The sequence below is a fragment of the Gorilla gorilla genome, chromosome 6 (assembly GCF_029281585.2).
Source record: "Gorilla gorilla gorilla isolate KB3781 chromosome 6, NHGRI_mGorGor1-v2.1_pri, whole genome shotgun sequence".
Lineage (NCBI taxonomy): Eukaryota > Metazoa > Chordata > Mammalia > Primates > Hominidae > Gorilla > Gorilla gorilla.
The window spans coordinates 39,233,609-39,257,439 of record NC_073230.2 but is presented as its reverse complement, the minus strand read 5'-3'; the positions used below and the strand labels follow the sequence as shown (position 1 = coordinate 39,257,439).

At 39.1% G+C, this 23,831-nt stretch overlaps 1 protein-coding gene across 17 annotated transcripts in view; it reads left to right on the top strand.

The window, feature by feature from the left end:
* The window catches only part of PDE1C (phosphodiesterase 1C), a 703,814-nt gene that overhangs the window by 493,567 nt on the left and 186,416 nt on the right, over positions 1–23,831 (top strand). For all 17 annotated transcript variants that reach the window (XM_063708446.1, XM_063708451.1, XM_055347901.2 and 14 more), the window contains 4 exons: positions 1,810–1,930; positions 3,549–3,724; positions 10,646–10,876; positions 17,692–17,769. In XM_063708446.1, coding sequence (XP_063564516.1) covers positions 1,810–1,930; positions 3,549–3,724; positions 10,646–10,876; positions 17,692–17,769 — 606 coding nt within the window. The remainder of the gene's footprint in view (positions 1–1,809; positions 1,931–3,548; positions 3,725–10,645; positions 10,877–17,691; positions 17,770–23,831) is intronic.

The following is a 23,831-nucleotide window of genomic DNA, read 5'->3' as shown; positions in this document are numbered from 1 at the left end:
CATAGAGGATTAAATGGAGGATTTTCAGTAAGATTAGAGGCAAGGAAAGTAGTTGACTGCCTCCTACAGGATTACAAAGAAGAGATGATGAATATCAGAACTAAGGTAGTAACAGGGCCTCTCCAGAAGAGAGGTGGCACATAAGGTATCAAGGATTTGGCCGAACGCAAAGCTGAGATAAAGGCAGAACTCTACATTAAGTGGTTGGACCATGATCCCATTTACAAAGGTTGTGGGGAAGCTTATGAGTTAGTTCTGGTTTGGACATGTTGAGCTTAATTTGTCAGGAAAAAAAAAAGGCAAAAATGGTGTCATCAAATACTTTAGTTTCAGTTTAAAACTACACTATAATTAACCATAATACACAATACATACTACACATACACAATTACAACACTGTATTAACCATAATACACTTTTGGCTATCACTGTTTCCTTATCAATCACGATACTATTGGTATTTGGTTGAGACAATTCTTGTTTTGTCAATTACATTGTAGGACTTTTAACATCCTTTACTGCTGAGCATTAATGCCAGCTTTACCTCTACCTGGGCCATTGTGAAAACTAAATATGCATTCATGCATTTCCAAACACGCCCTTCGAAGGAGAATGGGCAACATTTCCTCTGGTTGATATTTAGTTTCCTCCCAGTTTTCATGTGACTGTGTAATGAGTTACCACCATCCCCACTAGCTTCAGCTCCTATTTTTTCTCCTGATTGTTGCAGAACATTTGGGTGTCTGAGCTGTTGGGACAATCTCTGTAGCCCGACTTCAGCCATCTCTCTAGCACGGTGATCTTACAAAGGTATAGTTCTAGGCCTGAGCCCTCTTCCACTTTCCAATCCTGTTTCTTCCAACTCTGTTTGCCCTCTCCCATCTAGATGTGCGCCCTGTACCTCAAAGTCAGCAAATCTGAAACTGAGCCCATTGTCTTTTCTTGGCCATATTCTCCTTCTATTTTCTGTTTTGCCTGCTTTGTTGTTGGAGTGTCTTTGGCAGATCCCATACAGAGGCAGTACCACCTCCTGCTGTGCAGGTATCTGTGCCTGCTTTGCATTTCCACTTTATAGTGGCACTGGTTCCAGCCTTCTTTATCTTTTGTTTAAACAATTGCAATAGCTTCTAAATGATTTTCTCATCCTTCTCCCTTCCTGCTTTCTTCCTTCTTATCTATCTTGCCAGATTAACTTTCCAAAGAACATTTAAAAACTCTTATGACAATGCGGCTCAAACATCTCCAGGAGCCTCCAGTGTCCACCTAAGTCCCAACCCTCTATCTGAACACTTAGAAGCCTCCCTTCCTAGAGCTGTCGATAACCTGCCTTCCCAAGCTTTCCTTCCCCAAATCCAAAAGAATCCCTACTCCCTAGTCAGTCCCCAGACACATCTTACACCCTCCCATCTCTGTCACTTGGCTTTTTCCATTCCCACCGCCCAGAGTGAATAGCCACATCTTCCTCTCCACCCATTCTTAAGGGTTCAGCTCAAATGTCACAACTTCAGGCAGGTTGTGTTATTCAGTCTTGGTCTTTTACACAGCTCTTATCACAGTGCTTGTTCTGTAGTGGGTGTTGAGTATATATTTCTTAGGCACTTTATTGAACTGTATCCTGAAGTCATAGGAAGTTATGTAGGAGAAATGAAACTGACATGTAATATTCAAATGAAGGAATACATACAGTACATAAGATCAAGCCATTCTCTTTTAATCTGATCTGGAACTTCTAGATCAGTTTCTTCTGGAAAGTATGGAAAGGCCCAAGGTAATATGTGGTTCCTCTGAAGCATTGCTGTTTCTCTTCAGGTTTCATTGATTTCATCGTGGAACCCACCTTCACTGTGCTTACGGACATGACCGAGAAGATTGTGAGTCCATTAATCGATGAAACCTCTCAAACTGGTGGGACAGGACAGAGGCGTTCGAGGTCAGTGGGGAAGCTTGAGGGCTGAGGGTGAGGTTGGCCTGTCCTTGAGGATAGAATTCTTCTTTTGCTGGGGATGGGGATGGTATTTCATAATGGCATTTGCCTTAGCTCCTTCTCAGAAAAATTTGTCTGCCTCTTTCCTTTTCTCAGAGGAGTTGAAATTGTATTATCTGTACTCTCCAGGCTAAACTGTAAGGGGTGACCAAGGTCTAAATCGTGACCAGCAGGCACCTGGTGCTGCCCCCCCGCCACCCTATTTGCTGCATGTTTACCTGCTGTGCCCAGACAATCGTTGCTCATGTAATACTCCACAAAGACAGTACCACTCATCAAGAATACTTACAAAGAAATGAAACTGACTTTCATTTCAAGGTTTGCACAAAGAATGAAGTAGAGAAAAAGAATCGAAAGCTTGAAATCACCTTCTACCACCACATCATTATATCAAGGGCAGCTCCTCATCACTTACTCCTGACCTCATCACTTACTAGCTGTGCAATCGCAGGCAAATTGTCTCACTTTCCCCATCTGAGAAAACATGGATTATAATACTTAGAGGTGACTGGGAAGACTAAATAAGTTGTTAAAAATATGTTAAACGTTACAACAGGATCTAGAACAGAGGAAGTGCTAGCTACAATAAAGTCTTTATTAGATATACTACTACTATTACGACTACTACTAATCTCCTTGTTCATGTAGAACAGTGGGCTTTGTCATAAAGGAGGAAGAAGAGAAGTGGAATGAATAGGAAAAGGAGAAGCAAAGAGCAGGAAAAGGAGTAAAGAAAGACAGGCGTTAGGACAGGGGACCCCAGGGATGCTCCAGATGGATAGACCCTCTTAAGTTTGCTAACAAGGAGGACAGAGCCCCCTGCCAGAGTCCCCATGGCCCCACAGCTCTTCAGGCAGTGACTGAAATATATTCTGCTTGTCTAGTCCATCATGAATTTGTATCCGTACCAGTCACTTCTTTAACCACTTGGTAGCAGTAGTTACTTCTTTGAGATTTTCCAGAAAGATGGTGCTTTCTAATATTTACAAAGTTACCCATAAGGTCTTTTGCATGACCTAGTCCCTCACAATCTCCATGCTGTCCGCATTTCAATCTTCTTCCAGCAACTTAAGGAAATTATCACTTCCCCTGGACTTGGGTATGCTGGGATCAGAAAGACCCTTGCAGGGGAATGGTAGAGCTGGAAAGAAAGAGGAGCAAGTTGCTAGGTAACTTGGAAAAGTGGTCAGTGTGGAAGCAGGTAGGTGGACTGTGGAATTAAGTAGATGTCCCAGTTCAAATTAGTCAGTTTCAGAGAACAGAGCAGAGAAAATTCACATGAGGGGATTCTGGTTATGGGGAAAAAAGAAGAGGCCAAATAGCAAAGAAGAAATATGAAGAATATAGAGACTCTTGAGACTGCAATGTTGATGTTTTTCCTGCTGAAAATTCACAATTTCCCACCGGTCATATGTGGAAAATAGAATAATTATAAACCTCAGGATCTAGATATTTCACAGCAATAACTTTAGGAGTGATAACCATTCCTCCTCTGGGCTTGCTCATTGGCAGACATTTTCCAAACACTAACTCTCTTCTTTGGTATGATTTTTTTGTTTTCCAGTCTGAATAGCATCAGCTCGTCAGATGCCAAGCGATCAGGTGTCAAGACCTCTGGTTCAGAGGGAAGTGCCCCGATCAACAATTCTGTCATCTCCGTTGACTATAAGAGCTTTAAAGCTACTTGGACGGAAGTGGTGCACATCAATCGGGAGAGATGGAGGGCCAAGGTACCCAAAGGTAACATGCCACAGACCTGTCCAAACCAATTCAGCATAAAACAAGGTTGTCCTCTCTGAGTTATGTGTGTTATAAATAAAGCACAGTTGCTCAGGATGCAGATTCAAATTGCTGAATATTAGAATCTACCATCTTTTGATCTTCATAATATCTACGAATCAATGCATGATAAAATGCAGCAGACCTGCAAGCCTCCTGACATGATTCCCTTATGCTGTGAGACTAAACTCCTTTTTCTAGTATGAAGACTCTACAGGACATGGGTGTTATTATTTCTTGATTTCTGCTAAACATCTTGTCGTTTTCACTTGATGTCATGTGGCGCAACTGTGAGGCTTTTATTTCTTCTTTTACCTAAGTAAAGACCCGCTAATAGCCACCTTGCCTTGGCCATTATGTTGGGATATAAGGAGCTTTAATTTTCTTACAGGCATTTTTATATTCCTTTCATATTCTCAGTTTCCCTTCACTCATTGCTCAAACCATATAACTGATCTTCTGATATGATGGTAAATTGTCGGTAAACAGAAATTCCCTGAAGCAGACATCATCAAAACTAAAAGTTGTGGCCCTTGGTACTATCAACAGAAAAATATGGAAATTTGTATGATTTGGAAAGCTTAAATTCCTTTGTTCATATGTGCATTTGTGACTACTGAGCATGTCCTCCATGATCGGTACATTCTACGTTATCATACTAGGGAGAGATGCCCTTGTGCATAGGTAGCACAAACCTGAGATAAGGGGTCTGACACTGTGATGCCTGATTCCAGGTAGGGACAAAGACATGGTGGCTCTGGGAGCCCAGTGATGGGACTGGGCTTCCTAGAGGTGAGCCTTCAACAAGAGTCAGTTTTTGCTAACATCTATTGCATGCCTACTCTGTGCCAGGCTGTGCCCGGTGCCCAGGGTACAGAGATGAGTAACAGACATCCTTGCCCTCAAAACTCACAGTCTTGTGGCAGGGGAAGGGAAGAGACATTACTACAGAATTTCATTCAAAGGAAGAATGGAAGTTCAGTCAAAGCCCTGAAGTTGCCACCAGCACCACCAGCCTAAGCCCTAGGCCCTCACATCAGACAAAAACACATTATCCCCTCCCCAAACACAACATCTCACATTTTTACCCTCCTGGTGTCAGTATACCAGGTGAGAAGGGTGGGGACGGTGGGTAAGAGCATGTTCTAGCAGTGTTGGTTCCCATATATCGGGTTGGGGCTGGGGGTTCTGCTTCTAGTGTAGGAAAGCAGCATCCTCACTGCTGGAGTTATTCAAAGGCTTGTTCACAAAATTCTGTCCAATTTTGTGACTTGTCCATAAAATTCTGTTCAAGTGGCTGCTCATTTCAGGTGAGGCAAAGGGTTTATATTTATGGCACTTTTAGGGCGTAATTGAACTCTTATCATTTCAGGACAGATGTTGCACCCTGAGCTGTGGAGGGAGCCAACACCTTCCATATTTTAAGTGCACCCTCTCCTAGTCCATTCAAATGCTTTAAACATTTCAATCTTCCCTTTTGGCAGGCGTTGCAAGCAGTGATGGCAGCTACTGCATCATCTGCAAAGAAACACTCTCTTATAATCAATTATACTCATTACACTTGAAAATTCAATGTCTGACAACATGCAATTTAAAGAGGTACTTCAAAATAATTTGTTTGCAATTATCTGGCTTACTAAAATTACCTTCAGAAACTAATCACCTGGGGAAGCATTTAACAGTTTCAGGAGAAAACTTGCCCTTTAAAAAGAACAGATAAATAAACAGCTAATAATTTTTAAATGCATTTGGTATGGGGATAGAGATAACTGTGTGTTTGAACTATTTTGGAAGCACAAAGAAGTTGTCTGTAGCCCTGCTTGGGAGTTTGGGAAGGCATCATGTAGCAGACTTCTGGGATTAAGACCTGAAGGAGGTGTTATATTTAGAAATGGGAACAAGAAGAAAGGGGTTGGGCAAAGGCACAGAGCCTGGTGTTACGGATATTTTGTGGGAGAATAGTTTGGTTATCAGGGCACATTTCAATTAGCAGGGAAGGGGAGAGAGAATTGAGTCTTGACTTGCAAGGTTTTTTTTTTTTTTTTGGCAACTTCAGATAGGTTCTTTGAGACTCACTTTGGGGATGATAATGTACATTGCAGAATTGAGGTGAATAGAAGTAATACCTATAAAGCACTGAGAAAGGAGCCTGCACAAGGTTGGTACCTAGGTAGTAGCTGTTATTTATGCAAATTGGAAAAGAAGGTTAGAGGTTTGAATACAAAGTTAAGGTGGTGGTGAAAATAGCAACCTGTAACTAATATTTTATAACATTCTTAGCAGCTCAGTAATGCTGTTGACTGGTTGACTGGTGCTAATTAGAAATCTAGTTCGCATCTGTTTTCTGTTGGTGGTGGCTGTTTTGTTTGTTGCTCTTTTTTTCCAGATGACCCTGATTTCAAGAAAGGCTGTCCTCCGTGGGGCACTTGAACATGTATTGTTAGTAAATGCACTGGAAATGGGTCTTGGTTTTGTTAACCAACCTGATTTACAAAACTAGGTAGGCAAGAACTGATAATTATTAGGAAAGATTAAATAAATATTTTTATAGCCCTTAGAGTTAAAAATCACTATTCCCAACTAAAGATGTATGGACATAACAATTTTCAAGTCTGATCAATATTGATTAATTTCCATTCAGTATTTAGTACTTTTTTTTAACTTGTGTTTTCTGGTGTAAGACTAACATGTTTAGGTTACAAATGCTGAAGTATAAAAAATATATATAAAAGAAAATGAAAATTACTAATTACCTCTCTAGACATATATAACTATTATTAAAATTCTGATGTTATTCTTTGTAATTTGCTTTTCTGTACATATGTATAAGTAAAAATTTTGCCCACAAATTGGGATCATAATATAATATTGTCTTGTATTTGGCCTTTCTTTTGAATATTTTATTCTGATACTGAATATTGTGATTTACAACATATAATTCATTTGCATATTTTTCTCATTTTTGAGTTTTTAATGTTGATTGAAGTTTTCTGTCAGCTGGAGCACTTCTTTCTTTGACTAAAATTTTCAGGAAGCGGGAACACCTTCTATGTTCTTAAATGTCTAGAAGCACCTTTCTTTTGTTCTTGTATAGAACTGAGATTTGAAATAGTCAAAATTCATATAGTATTTTGGGTTTTCTGGTCAGTTTCTCTCTCTTTTCTCTGTTTTTTCTCTCTCTTTCTCTCTCTGGTTGTAAGTAGTTTAAGTAGGCATTTCAGAAAATTATATCAAGGGATAATTAGCCCAATACGGTTTTTAACTGAGACCCTATAGTATCATTATTCAGGAAGACAAAGAAATCAATGTATTTCCCCAAAACTGTACGGACATGCATTGTGGGGTAGAACTGGCTCTCCACTGGGAGGAAGCAAATTTATGGATCTTGAGGGCTCTGCTCTACCTTAACTCTTAGCTGCTTGCTCTTGGCTGTTTTCATCCCAAGTCCCAACACCACAGACAGTCTGACATGGGAAGCCAAAGGAAACAGAAATGAACCGCACATCTCTTGCTTTCTACTAGCCAAGAAGCCTAGTAGATGCTAAATCTAAGACCTGAAAAGTGAATTCTCTGTATACTTGCTGTCGTTGGAACCTGTGAGCATGTACAAAATAACTGTTCTCAACTCCTTTTTCTTGTTATACGAAAATTTCATCTATACTGATAATTTCACCCAGAAAATATAAAGGAATCTGATTGCAGTTAAAAAGACCTACCTCCTGTCAATATATTTTCTTTTTTCTTATTTATGTGATTGCTTGTTTCAGTCTACAAATTTTGAGTTGTACCACTTTGGGTGTCATGCAGTCGATCACACTAATGTCAGCTATCTCAGAGATGTGACTAAGAGATGGAAATTGAGTAGAAAAGCTGCAGGACCACCTACTGGAACATGATTGCTGTAGAGAAATCATACAGTAGGATAGGCTCGTATCTGATTAGATCATGATGTCAGAAGGGCTACCATTCATTCATGTAAACTTGAATTGCCCGATAGCTACAGTTGAGGAAAAACCAGGTTTGTTTCTGAAATATACCCCCCGCCACCAGTTTTTTGTATGCTTTTAGCTAGATTTCCCGTGGGAAATTGGTCTGACTCAGTTGTCAAATGAATTTCTCTTGCTCAGATAATATTTTATACTCTCTTATAGCAAACCAGAATTTAATACCTTCAGTTTTTATCAAAATTATTTCCAACTTGGGGTTATTTTGAATATTGAAAATTTGCCATGGATTCAGTGGGGATTATGTGAGGGGCTTATAAATTATTTTCTAAAATTGATACCAGGTTCTGAGTATGAATGAATTCTCCTCTTCCTTGCCTCAGTTTCCCAGTCTGTAGTAAAAATAGTCATCTTTTTTCTCACCTACATTATTGGTTAAGGAAACTAACATTTGTCAAATGACTACTCTTTCAGAATAAGACTTAGAGTTTATATACTTTCTGTATTTTATGCCTGTTTAATTTGCTGAGGACTGATGAAGATACATACAGATAAGGTTACACTTGCATATAGGATAAATCACACCCGTAGGGTACATTTCATTTAGTCAACAAATACTTCGAGTGTATGCTACGCACCAGTCACCATGCTAAGCACTGGGAATTCAGTAGCAAAGATGACATTTAAACCCCATCCTCAGTCACTGAAGAAGGAAGAGATAAAGCCTGAGTGAACATTCCAGGGAACCTTTTGTGGTCCTCCATCCTACTGAGAATGCCATCTCACCATCTTCTTCTGCAAGAGCATTCTTTCACTCTGTAGTTGTACCTTTCTATAAAGGCCAGAAGACATTATACTTTACATGCACATAATTATGTTATTTGTAAAGAAATCTTTCCTCACCTTTTCAATGTAAATTACAAATACATCCTTTTGGGGAGTAGAATGTCATGAAATACTGAATGGCGAACATTTAACATTTAAATCAGTGCTTCTCAACTCTGTATGTTTAAATCACCTGGAAAACATTCAAACTATCCTATTCTTGCCCCTCCTTCTCCAGAATCTTATTTAATTTGTTTGGGGATGAGGCTAGGGCATTGGTTTGGATGGATGGATGGATCAATGAATGAAAACATAATATATTAAGGAAGACATCTTAGGTAAGCAAATATAAAGTCAGGAGAAGTAGACTAAACCAGATATCATAGACTTTCACAAAATACATGTCATAAAGCCTCGTGAACATGTGAATCTGGACCAAATTTGGGCTTTGAGCTCTTTAGCAACTAAAACAAAGGGAAACATGATAGATGCGTAGTCACTCTGGTGTCCATTAGATTAAAAACAAATGGATTATTTATGAGCGTTAGCTTTTTTTCTAGGACCAAGGCTAACACAAAAGAAATAAAGAAAACACCTGATAATGATATGTGGAGCATTTTTAAACACATGTAGAGAAAAATGTAATAATACTTTTCCCACTGGAAGTTGATGGCACAGGCTAGAAGACCTTGGCAGTGAATTAAGCACTGCATGGGATGAGTCTCTAGAACCTTGGAGGATTGGGCTCTGTTATGTGTCTTCTGTGTAGGTTATTCTCTATAATGCAATGCCACCTCATTGCCTCCAAAGCCCTGCATGATCTGAACCCTGCTTGTCCTTGGTCATTTGATCACGTCATCTATCACTAAGCCCTTGTCAAATTTACTTTAACCATACTCAATGTTCTTTGAGCGTACCAAGCTCATTTCTACCTCATGGCCTTTGCATTTTCTAGTTCCTCTGACTGAGATACTATTTGTCCAGATTATTGCATGGCCAGCTCTTCATCATTTAGGACTTGGTTAAATGTCACCTTGTCAAGGAGGCCTTCCTTCTCCACCTCCTTGTCTACTGCAATTTCCCTCCCCTATGCTGATTATATTCCAGCATATTACTCTGCTTGGTTTTCTGCAAAGCGCTTTTTATAAACTGCAAGTATCTTAGTCATTTGTTTACTTAATTATGATCTCTTCTTTATAAATCGACTTGCTTGCTGCTGTATTCCTCGTACCTAAAACAGTGTTTAACGCTACAACTGCTCAATAAATATGAGTTGGATGAGTGAACCAATCTTTTCGTAAATACTTAACCTATGCATTTCTGCTGTGGTTTTGACTAAGCACAGAGCCAAGCCCTTTTATAATCAACTGGATTAGAAATAATGCTAGCATCTTTTCATTAAAAGGAAAGACACAGACCAGGTACCTGGCCAAACTAAAGGCTACCTCTCATCTTGTGGACAGTTTGAAGACCATGTTTTTTTCATAAGGCTCAATTATCCCCTTCCTTGTTTTAAATTAACAAACAGTGTCCTCAGTGTGTTTGTCTTCAATTGCTCTAGTGTTGGATATTTTCCCTTTTTGTTTTGTAATCAATTGTTTGTGTTTAAACTCTAGGTCTTAAGCAAGCCCACATGAAGCTGCAGTTTTTGCTGTGGCTATGGGAAAGTTTTATGATGTCTCTCAGCCTTGATTTCCACATTTGTCAAATTGAGTCACAGTAATAGTAGCTGCTGTAAGGTTGTTTTGAGGATGAAAATAAATAATCCCCAAAAAACACTCAGCATAATACTTGGCAGAGTGAACACATTCAATAGAAGCTATTAATAACGGTGATATTAATAATACCATTATAATATTGGTTTATTAATTATTATCCTTATTATTTTCTCCCTGACCTCTCCTCTAACTAACTATTTTCAGAATGACATCATTATGAACCTATTTTATTCGTTTCCTAAGTATACATGCCAATCTGATGAATTAAGCAAAAATGTACCCAAACACTCAGTAAACACCTTACATACTCTTTGTGTACTAAAACAGGCCATTCTCCTGATGGCATGACCTCTTTTTCTCTTTTCTGTGGCTTTCCCAACTTGCCATGGACGCAGAGGAGAAGGCCAAGAAGGAAGCAGAGGAAAAGGCTCGCCTGGCCGCAGAGGAGCAGCAAAAGGAAATGGAAGCCAAAAGCCAGGCTGAAGAAGGTGCATCTGGCAAAGCTGAGAAAAAGACGTCTGGAGAAACTAAGAATCAAGTCAATGGAACACGGGCAAACAAAAGTGACAACCCTCATGGGAAAAATTCCAAAGCTGAGAAGTCATCAGGAGAACAGCAACAGAATGGTGAGTAGACTTAACACTGGTGAAGGGCTCTTTTCACGGCATTAATGACATGATGAATGGAAACTGGTGAACAACCCTACTGATGGGGTCAGCTCACAGGGCAAGGCTTCCCTGCTCATCCAGTTCCTTCTGATCCCACCTCACTGGGCTGCAGGATTCCAGCAGAAGCAGCTACCAGCTCACCTGTGCCATCCTCTTCAGGGAGATTGATACCTTTCTGGCCATTTCCAGCTGCCCTGGAGACTCTAGCCAGTGCCTGCCTGCCTGCTGGGGGGAAATTACCATGATCAACCCCAGCACATTCCTGAGTGCAAAGTGGGTAAATGGAAAGTCATTTTCCCATATATACCATCCCTCTATGAGGGCCAGACCTCAGGTTTGCCTGAGCCTTTTCCTGTAATAGATATCTGTATATCTGTATGTGTACAAGTGTGTACTTTAGGGGGACCAGCTGTTTCAGTTTACCTGGGACTGGGAGACACAGAGCTTTCTGTTTTAAAAACAGAAAAGCTCCAGGCAAACTGGGGTAAGCTGGTCACCATAGTGTGCATATAGTTATTGATTTCTTATATTTAATGCAACAAATATCGATTAACAACTGTGTGCCAAGCACCATGCTTAGCACTAGGGATTTAGAAATGGAAAGGCCACAAGAAGCCCAAAATATCAAAGGTGATAGAGACATCCTCCAAATATTTCCAGTGAAATGTACAAGTGAAAGTAGTGACGTGGCAGATAAAATGCCCAAGGAACATGTGCAGAGAAAAACACATTAGCTTTTTGGGGACTGGGGATTATAAAATGGGGTAAATGTCAGAGTAGGCTTCAAGAGGGGGTTTTGAATGCTGAAGCTGGCTGGTCAGATGGGCGAAAGAGACTTCTGAGTGGAGAGAACAAGATGAGCAAGTATGCAGGGCTTTGATTTGATTCCCTTGTTTAGAGGCAGGCAGGAAGTTCTGAGTCTCCAGAGCTTGCAATTGCCAGGTTGTGGCTGAATAGCAAGGTAATTTAGCAGTCAACAGACCTAGATTCAAGTCAAGCTGTGCTTCTCCCTTTTCAGTGTCCTTGGCCAGGCTACTTAACCTTCTACTGTTTCTACACAATGTATATAGTAATACCTATTCACAGCACAGGCCTCATGGAACCTTCAGTAATACTCATGATAGTAAAAACAGTGAAGAGAATAACAACAAATAGCATGTATTGACTGCACACTAGATGCTGTTTTAAGTTCTCTTTGTACATATTCATTCTCTTGCCTGCCTGGTGCGGCCAGGTAATCTACTCAGAACTGTGTTCTAGCTATTATGCCACAGGGCCGTGGTCAATGATTTCTATATGTAGAAAGTGCTTAGCACGATGTTCTCCAATTATTTTTATAATTAACCATCTATAACATATAATCAGAGAACAATATTTTAACACATGTAATAATAATGATAGCTTATATCATATTCCAGGAACCTTGCAAAAATTACTTCAGTTAATCCTGGTGACCACCCTAGGAGGCACAGAAGGCCATTGTCCCGACTCGTCCTGCCCCCTTCTGGAGATTGCTCTTAATTCATTTGCTTTGTATTCAAGTGCATTATAGTCTGGAAAAAAAAGTTATAAAGAATTTAATAAGAATTTTTCATGTACCCAAACTACCATTTGATCCAGCAATCCCACTCCTGGGTATCTACCCAGAAGAAAAGAAGTCATATGAAAAAGATACTTGCACATACATGTTTATAGCAGCACAATTCACTATTGCAAAAATATGCAACCAGCCCATATGCCCATCAATCCATGAATGGATAAAGAAATTGTGATATATGTGTGTGTGTGTGTGTATGTACATATATATGCATGCGCGTGTGCATATGCACACACATGCACATATGCATATATATATGCACACACGATGGAATACTATTCAGCCATAAAAAGGAATGAAATAATGGCATTTGCAGCAACCTGGATGGAATTGGAGACCATTATTCTAAGTGAATTAACTCAGGAATGGAAAACCAAACATTGTATATTCTCACACATAAGTGGGAACTAAGCTATGAGGATGCAAAAATATAAGAATGATACAATGGACTTTGGGGACTCGGGGGAAAGGGTGGGAGGGGTGTGAGGGATAAAAGACTACAAATTGGGTTCAGCGTATACCGCTCAGGTGATGGGTATACCAAAATCTCACAAATCACCACTAAATAACTTACTTATATAACCAAACACCATCTTTTCCCCAAAAACCTATGGAAATAAAAATTTAAAAAAATAAAAACATATGTTCATACAAAAATTTTTTAAAACAAAAATTTATTATGTACCTGTTACTGTTTTAGAGGGCAGTACAGGCCCTTCCTTGCTACCCCTTCTGAGGTCTGAACCAACTGAGAGATAGGTAACAAAATCAGAAAGTCAATGATCAGGACATCAGCTCCACTAAAACTGGAACTTGGGAAACACAGAGTTGGTCTGCTGAATACACGGGCTTCTTTACATTTTGCTCTGAAATGAATTTACACAACCAGACACTGTATAGCCAGGCACAGGACTCTTCCCCCACCCCAGCACCCTGGCAGGCTGCTTCTAAAGTGACAGAAAAGGTGTGTGTCTTACAGAAAACATATCTCAAAGCAGTCTGGGATGTGGGTGGCTGGGCCGGGCTGTGTATGCTCAACCCTACCTCCTAGATAAATAATCACTCCTCTCAAAAGAGGAACATGTAAGCGGTGGTGAGAAAGGCAAGGTGTGTTTCTTCCCTCTGCTTTTTCTTTTAACAGAGTGGGTTAGAAATGTCTTGCCCTTAGTAAAAGCAATAACAATAATACCACCATTTTATTGAATGCTTAACATGTATCAGACATTGTACTTGAGATTCTATCTACATTAAATCATGTAAAAGTTCTAACAATTCTATGAGGTAGAAACACTCATTCCCATGTTGTGGGTGGGAATACTGAGACTCAGAGAAGTGAAATCACTTGTGTAAAGTCAAGCAACCATTAAGTAGAGATCTCAGGTTAAACTCTGATCTGTGTGAGTCTCAATGCTCTGTTAGGTAAACAGCTTGTCCCTGTGGTTTGGTGCCTTCAGGGAGAGGGGCCATCAGAGAAATATGGAAACTTAACTGCTGTTTATAAGAGGCTTACACTATACTTATTCCAGGGATTGGCATGCTTTTTCTATAAGGGACAAGATAGTAAATATTTTAGCCTTTGCAGAACATAAGGTCTCTATTGCAACTACTCAACATTGCCATTTTAAAGCAGCCACAGATAATATGCAAACAATTGAGTTATCCTGTTTTCCAATAAAACTTTATTTATAGAAATTAAAATTTGAATTCTATGTAATATCATATGTCATAAAATATTTGTCTTCTTTTAACCATTTAAAAATGTAAAAGCCATTCTTAGTTTGTAGGTCATGAAAAACCAGGCAGTGGGGCCAGGTTTGACCTATGGGCCATAGTTTGCCAACCCCAGGTCTAGTCAGTGGGAGAAACCAATAAATGCAAATAAGCTAGTCACAAAGAAGGATATGAATTCTACCATAGGGAAACAAAGACCCAGAGAGGGCAGATGTGGAAATAATAATTCATTTTGAAGTTGGTTAAGGGGAAAGCCTGAAAGAAACAAAACAGGAACCTGAGTCTTCAATGAGGCTGGCTTGATTTCACAACTGTGCTTATTTCCTGAAATAAGCAAAAGTCTACCATTTCCCTTAAAAAGTAAGCAGTAAATGAGAGGTGGGAAAAGAAATCAGTTTAGAGCAATAATAAGAAAGCCTAATGGTGGTTCGGGACTATATTACAGCAGCCTAATTAAAATGATTTATAACTGCACAGAAAGTCTCTTTCACTTCCACTTGTTTATTGAGTAACAGCTCACATCAGCCATTACTCCAGATACAACCCATGGGAAATTACCTAATGGGTTTTGCTCAGGCAACATCATCAAACAAGCATGTGTCACTGTCCCAGCCCCCTTCTTTGTGGGGTGCCCAGGATATCTTCCAAGTTAGAGCTGAAGGTTGTTGGTGAAGGAGGGGTTTTCAAGGTTTGGGCACCCACTGGCAGTGACAGGATCTTCTAATCTTTGCCCTCTGTTGAGATGACTTCCTCCCACAGCCTCCCCATCCCTGGCTGAGAACAGGGACCATCATGGGCTGCTGGTTAGCAACCGGCAAAGGGAACCATCTCCACGACTTCCAGAAGACATCCTGGTGTTGCTGTAGCTGTGGGTAAAGCTCCAGTTCAGAGCAACCTAGAGGGCTTAAAACGCATGCATTAAGAGTGTGGGGGCTCATTGAGGGAAGAATGAACTAGAAGGAACTAGTTTGACTACAGTGCTCAAGATCCTTGAGTCCATCTCTGGCTTTATTGAAATAGGGAAAAGCCAGTATTTGGACTGTTTTGTGGGACCTCTGAAGGACTTCTTCTCTTTTGGTGGTGGAAGAGGTGATGACCATGTCCTCCACTTAAAATCCTCCTGTTTGGACCCTGGCCAGAGTAGACTCCCCTGCTCCTCAATTCTTCCACCTAGTGTGTATTAGTCTGTTTTCACACTGCTGATAAAGACATACCCAAGACTGGGTCATTTATAAAGAAAAAGAAGCTTAATGGACTCATAGTTCCACGTGGCTGGGGAGGCTTCACAATCATGGTGGAAGGTGAAAGGCACATCTTACATGGTGGTGGCAAGAAAGAATGAGAACCAAGCAAAAGCGGTTTTTCCTTATGAAGCCACCAGACCTTGTGAGACTTATTGATTACCACAAGAACAGTATGGGGGAAACTGCCCCCATGATTCAATTCTCTTCCACTGGGTTCCTTCCACAACACATGGGAATTATGGGAGGTAAAATTAAAGATGAGATTTTGGTGGGGACACAGCCAGACCATATCACAGTCCATCTCATTTCAGAATTAAGAATGAGAGAGAACCTGAAGAGTTTATTGACTTCTAGGTTAGCTTGGTATTTGTCAAATTCCATTGCAAGTATGTGGTTTGTAGAATATATTACAGCCCCCAATAGTCCTGAATCATCCTTAGATAATCAGTTCTTTATAAATTCATAGGCCAAAGGCATTTAGAAATGGAAATAGTAAACAGAAGTCTGAAATCTAAAACTTGAACTTCATAGAGAAGTTGCAAATACTATAGTTGAGGGCTTGGCAGTTATGCTGCAAGAGGGAGATCCAGGTGCAAGGTTGTGGCAGATGTGAGTTCAGGGTGGGGTATGAAACGTATGAGTGGGCAGTCCATACCCCTTGACATAGATGGAATGGCCTGTGTTTGTCTAACTGGCTGCAGGAACCTCAAGAAAAAAACTCAAATTTGGAAAACATCCTCAATCATTTGGTGAGTGGGTTATTCAGCAAATTTTACAAATTGGACATTTAGTGAATGAATCTATGATGAAGTTGTCTACTTTCAATAATAGCCCTTCATAATGCGGCTATTAGAAGATTTAATAAAATGATGCATGCAAAGCATTTAGCATACTGCCTGGCACAAATAAAGTAAACAAGAGTAAATCCTGTCCCTCATACACATTCCCTGGAGGCCCAGCTCACACCAATTATTATTGGGATCTTTTGGCTTCAATAAGTACCAGTATTTGAGTGAGAATGTGTTCTTGGTTTTATGCAGGCTAAAAAGAAAGCTTCCATTAGTAAGACTGGTAAGAAAATATCCAACACTTGAAAATAAGGCTGGGTGAAGAGGCCCCTGACCTTTTCATGTAATACTGGCATATTGTTGAACACACATGCCCAGAGATTATTAAATTATTTTAGATAGGGGTGCAGCACTGTTTTACTGTAAAGAACCAGATAGAAAATATTTCTGGCTTTGCCTGTGTCTTTGCAACTATTCAGCTCAGCTGTTGCAGCATGAGAGCAGCCAAGGACAATAGGTAAGTGAGTAAGTGTGGCCATGTTTCAAGAAAACTTTATTTGCCATAATTGATGGTGGGCACCATTGACCCAGGGGCCTTAATTTGCTGAATGCTACTCTTGAAGGACATGACTGTGTTTAACTTTATTTACTATTTGATTCAAGCCTAGGTACTGTGAAGTTATATGCTAATTTATAGATTTTTGACTGAGAGAGAAGATAACCCCAAACGTTATGGTTTTATTGCCCTGTAGGATATAACCAGTTTTGTCTCTAACTTAGCAAATATATTTTCACATGTTTCTAAAATACCTGTCAATACCCAGCTCCAGTACTCTTGGAATCCTCTTACTATTCCCTCATAAGTGGGTTAAATACATTTTTGACACGTGTTCTAAGAATAGCATTTTACAACTTTTACAAACTACATTTTGACAAGATCATTTATTAAAATACCATTTATAGCTCTGTTTTAGAATAATAATAACTGTATTGAGTGATATGCCTTCTAATTTATCCAAAATGCCTATAAAGTAGGTATTAACGTACCCATTTTGCAGATAGGAAAACTGAAGCACAGAGAAGTTAAATAGCTATTAATTGGTAGAACTTACAGTTAGCTAGGGTTTCTCCTCACTCCACAGCTTAACAGTAAATCTTAACTGCTTCTCTTAGAAGATAAGCACATAACTTAACTACAACTCTGTTTAACAAGAACTTTCAGCCTCAATTTCTACATCACAATCCAATTTCCAGGACCTAACGTGATTACAAAAGATATTTACACTCAGACACATACAATCTTATGACTATAAAATTATGCTGCACTTTTTAAAAACTTGGCAGATTTAGAGATGTTTATAACACCCCCCTCAGCTGTATACATATACTGTTTGTCATGTTTATTACTTTCAGGTGACTTCAAAGATGGTAAAAATAAGACAGACAAGAAGGATCACTCTAATATCGGAAATGATTCAAAGAAAACAGATGGTAAGAGTATTATTCTCATTACATTTTTCCATAAAATGTGCAGTTTAATGTAAGCTTGTTGGAATCATACTCAAAATTGAAATAGTGGTTGTGAATATATTCTTATATCCTGAGAAAAACCCTTCACTATATTTAAAGGGTACTATTATCCTTTTATCAATAATTTATAAATTATTGCTGTATCTCTTCCCCTTCACCCCACTTTCTCCATCACAAATGTTTTCTGTATCCTTTCTTTTCCTACTTGCCGTTTTCATCTTAAACATCATAAAAAGTTTATTTTAGACTTGCTGATCAGACAGCTAGAATGGAGTATCATATACTGCTAATGTATTTATAAGTTTTTTGATGGGGAATCATGCAGCATAAATAAGAAATGTTCCATGTTTTATGTTTTCATGTTTTTTTCCCTTGAGCTAGTTCTTATTTTTGTTTAAAACAAAAACAGGGGTCTTTATAGTGCTAATGTTGGGAGGCAGCATGTATGGTTGTAAAATACAGTTTTGCCAGCAAGAACAAGTCCTAAAGGCAATGACAATGCAAAACGCAAGATTAACAACATTTTACTGTTTCTAAGACCTGAAAGTTCAAATTATATTACCCTTCACACTTTGAACTATAAGATTGAAACACCTGCCCTGGCCTTTTACATAAACTTTATTGTTTCAGCTATCACACAGGTTCATTACTAGTTATCCCCTCAAACACAGACATCATATTAAGCTAAAAATTAAAGTTTCCACGGAGTGGTTTTTGAGAGAATCCCAGACTCTCTAAATCATACCTCCCTGGAGACATCATATTTGATGCTAAACTCTTCTTTGAATCATTTGGTTAGAATACCTTTGAAGAACAAATGCTGGGTAACCAGGTGGAAGAGTAAGAATAAATTGGAACATAATTCTTTGCACATCTATTATAAAGGAAGCAGCCCCTTTAGCTTTCAGCCCTAAGCTGTTATGACATGCTGTCTTTGCTTGCATGCATGAAAACTGTTCTCAAACTTTTTCTAAAAAGACAATGGCAAATAATTAACTCCAGGTGTCTTATTACATAATACCTGGGGAACACATACCTGCAATTTTTTTTTTTTACCAATGTGCTTATGCAAATGGAAATCACTTACCTAATGAGTGTACCCTTCTTGAATAATTGTGACTAAGAAGTAAATTACACAGAACAAAATAGAATTTAGAATGACAGTCTCTGAGCCAGACTCTATTATAGGTAAGGTTTGTTTAAATACCAGAGGCTCTTTGCCAGCCGTCAATACCAAATCAAGGCAACCAAAGCCAGAAAATGTACAGTGGAGGAACACTGTCAACTTTAAACCCAGAACCCAGACACTTTCTCCATCCTGTATCCAACTATTGGCCCACAGCTTCCTGTTAAATTTCTATAGCATAAGAGCCCAGAATAAATCAAGTCCCAAATTTTTCGTATGCCATTTTGAATCTTGTTGCATTTGTATATTGTGGTACAAACATCTGCTATAATGATGTCATGTGGGCATTGTGGATTACATTTTATCACCTACATAAAGCCTTTTTAACTGTGCCCTTTGTAACTGAATCATACCCAAGTATTTAAAAGAATTAAACAGGTTTTTTTGGGGGGGAGGGAGGAAGTGATAAAATAGGTTTTATGTTCTATTGTGCAAATAAGTGTAAAGTTTGATTGTTTAAGGAGCAGGATTCTTGATCTCATGGGGCAGTAAGCAGACTGCTATAAATAAAAGAGACATTTTTCAATGTCTGTCTCTGTTTCCCTCCATAGCCTGTTCTTCCACTTCCTCAAGTAGGTCCTGGTGTGTCTGTATACTTGGAAGTTTGAACACAAACATAATCATGAACAACTTTGCATTTTATATTCATTGATGGACTAATATGACATCATTACTGCTTTGGTATCAATAGAACTTAGAGCATTGAGCTTCAGTGACTTGCACTATTTTAGTCCAAAACCTTTAACAGGACTAAAGCTAATTCTTGGTGGCAGGAAGTGGAAAGCAATTTGATGAGTCCCACCTATCCTTTTCTTTTTGGTCATTAAAGCTCTCTACTTCAGAAAAATTTAAAAAGGAATTATGTAGATCAGGAGATATATTGATTGTTTTTAAAACTATGTAGAAAAAACCGGATACATTTTTGAACATTTCTTTTTGGATCCTATTATGTCAGATAATGAGTGGGAGTCAATTTAGCAATTTTTAATGTCCCTACCCCTAGACCAATCCCTGGGAACCATTGGTGACTAGTTCTCTTTAATATTTGAGAGGGAGTATCTGGGTACAATTCATGCCCAATGTGAACATTGAGAGAGAAACCCAGTGGAAACTGAATCACAGTTGGCTATTCCCAAACTCCCATGAGCCAGGGCATGCACAGGGGGAAGTAGTATGTGCTGAAAGGTAAATTACATCCTGGCATAATGAACACATTGCAGCCATACATTATCTCTGTAAGTCTACTGCAGTACTATTTCGTACCTTGCAGCAGTAATTTTCTAACTGACTTCAAAGAATGGATGTCCTTTGAAAGTACCTTACTTACCCCTAGGGAGAAATGTATTGACATAAAAAGATCCAGGTCTCTGAGCCAAGATTCTAATCATGCTTAAACTTTTCCATTGGCATCGGAAGATTTGTGGGTTACCACACAAATATACTCTTTTCAGTGCATTTTTAGTCATGTTTGTAATAACATAGCCTCACGGACTTGCCATAATTTATTATAGCTATCCAGAAATACAAACTTGCCCTTCACTTTACTTGATCACATTAACAGAGAAATAAGAGATAGCCATCTTTTGTGTCTCTCAAACAACAGATTATGATTAGGCCCTGCGTGGTTATAAACCAAGTCTTAGGGAGGGAATTCAGCAGGAGTTTCTCCTTTATTGAATATCCTGGTAACTGGAATGTTTATGGATGGTCTCATGAAACTGAAAAGTGAGTTATGAAGAGTGGAAAGGGTCGGCAAGACAGTCTATGAATGTCTGCTTTTGCCAAAGATAAGTAACAAGAACTGGATTTACCCTCCCACCTGAAACAACCCAAAACCCCAGACAACATATGTGGAAGAGTGCTTTTTAAGATACCAGACATCAGGAAATGGAGAACAGTGATCTTTGGGAGCCAGGAAATAAATGAAATGAGCCCTACAATTGTCTCAGCTTACTGCCTTGAGAGGACTTCCAGGCAGCATAGAGAGGAGTGACATAGGCACATCTCAGTGACTCTCTGAGTTGAGAAGTTGGATGAAAATCCAAGAAGACCAAGATGGCTTTAGTTAACAGAATAAAATACTGGAGAGAAGAGGATTACAGAGAGATAAACTCTAGAGTTCTGAAGAATATAAGAGTACAGTAGTACTCCCTTACTAGCAGTTTCACTTTCTGTGGTTTCAATTACCCATAGCCATTGAGGGTACTTCCAGACAGCATAAAGAGGAGCGACATATGCACATCTCAGTGACTCTCTGAGTTGAGAAGTTGAATAAAAATCCAGGAAGACCAAGATGGCTTTAGTTAACAGAATAAAATACTGGAGAGAAGAGGATTACAGAGAGATAAACTCTAGAGATCTGAAGAATATAAGAGTACAATAGTACTCCCTTATTAATCAGTTTCACTTTCTGTGGTTTTAATTACCCATAGCCAACTGTGGTCTGAAAATATTAAGTGGAAAATTCCAGAAATCAACAATTATAAGTTTTAAATTGCACACCATTCTGAGAATGTGATGAAATCTCATGCCGTCCTGCTTGTATTAGTCTGTCCTCAGGCTGCTAATAAAGACATACCCCGAACTGGGTAATTTATAAAGGAAAGAGAAGTTTAATGGACTCACAGTTCCACATGGTTGAGGAGGCCTCACAGTCATGGTGGAAGGCAAAGGAGGAGCAAAGGCACATCTTACATCGTGGCAGACAAGAAAGTGTGTGCAGGGGAACTGCCCATTATAAAATCATCACATCTCGTGAGACTTATTTACTATCATGAGAAAAACTCATCCCCATAATGCAATTATCTCCCCGAGGGTCCCTCCCATGACACATGGGGGTTATGGGAGCTATGATTCAAGATGAGATTTGGGTGGGGACACAGCCAACCATATCACTGCTCTATTCCATCTAGGATGTGAATCATCTCTTTGTCCAGCATTATCCGCACTGTACTGGTTGTACTTACTACCCACCTGTCACTTAATAGCCGTCTCATTTATCAGATTGACTGTTGAAGTATCACAGTGCTTGCAATTAAATACCTTTATATTACTTAACAATGGTTCCAAAGCATAAGAATGGAGATGTTGGCAATTCACATATGCCAAAGAGAAGCCACAAAGTACTTCTTTTAAGTAAAAAGATGAAAGTTCTTGACTTCATAAGAAAGAAAAAAAAATTATACTGAGGCTGCTAAGATCTATGCTAAGAATGAAATCTTCTGTCAATGCAATTGTGAAGAAGAAAAAAGAAATATGTGTGTAATACATATAGGGTTCAGCACTATCTGAGGTTTTAGACATCCCCTGGGAGTCTTAGAAAATATCCTCTGTGTGTAAAGGGAAACTACTACACTGAGCAACCCATGCAATGAGGAAACTACCTGAGGCCAGAACAGAACCATCCAAGAGGATTAGAGGGAACAGTCCTGATGCTCACACAAGTCAGGGAAAAGTGCCTATTCCCACTAGCCAGATTTAAATATCTCATTATTTAAAGAAAATTAGGTAAAAGACTCATATTTGTCTTGCTTTAGTCATGGGGAATAATAAGCTGTAGCCTATATGCTGCTCTGGTTCTATCTAACAATCTTAAAAGCAAGACATAAAAGGGATCAAAGTGTCTCCAAGTAATTTAACTGCATCCCAGAATAAAGCTCAAGGATATACATAGAGTACAAAAATATCCAGCACCCAACAAGGTGAAATTCACAATGTTTGGCATCCAATAAAAAATTACCAGGCATGCAATGCAGCAAGAAAACACTACCCACAATAAAGAAAAAGCCCAACCAGGCTGTAAACTAGTTCAACCATTGTGGAAGTCAGTGTGGCGATTCCTTAGGGAGCTAGAACTAGAAATACCATTTGACCCAGCCATCCCATTACTGGGTATATACCCAAAGGATTATAAATCATGCTTCTATAAAGACACATGCTCACGAATGTTTATAGAAGCACTATTCACAATAGCAAAGACTTGGAACCAACCTAAATGTCCAACAACGATAGACTGAATTAAGAAAATGTGGCACATATACACCATGGAATACTATGCAGCCATAAAAAATGATGAGTTCATGTCCTTTGTAGGGACATCATTCTCAGCAAACTGTCGCAAGGACAAAAAATGAAACACCGCATGTTCTCACTCATAGGTGGAAATTGAACAATGAGAACACATGGACACAGGAAGGGGAACATCACACACCGGGGACTGTTGTGGGTGGGGGGAGGGGGGAGGGGGTGGGGGGGAGGGATAGCATTAGGAGATATACCTAATGCTAAACGACGAGTTAATGGGTGCAGCACACCAACATGGCACAGGTATACATATGTAACAAACCTGCACGTTGTGCACATGTACCCTAAAACTTAAAGTAAAATAATAATAATAATAATAAAGAAAAAGCCCAACCAATTGAAACCAATGCAGAACTGAAACAGATGTTAGAATTAGCAGACAAATACATAAAAGCAGTTCTTATAACTGTAGCCCATATGTTCAGAAGTAGACACATGGAAGATCTTTTTAAAAGACTAAAATCTAACTTCTAAATATGAAAACTACAATATCTGATATGAGAAATGTGATCGATGGTATTGACAGAATAACATTAGATGAGATTAATGGTGAATACACTGGATGGAATTAGACTTCGGAGAGGAAAAGAGTAGCAAAACGATAGCAATAGAAACTACCCAAAAGGAAATAGAAAAAAAGAATAAAAACAGAATTGTAGGACACCTTCAAATAGCCTAATAAATGTGTACTTGGAATCCCCAGGTAGAGGAGAGAGGAGGAAAAATAGTTGAAAAATCAGGGGCTATAATTTTG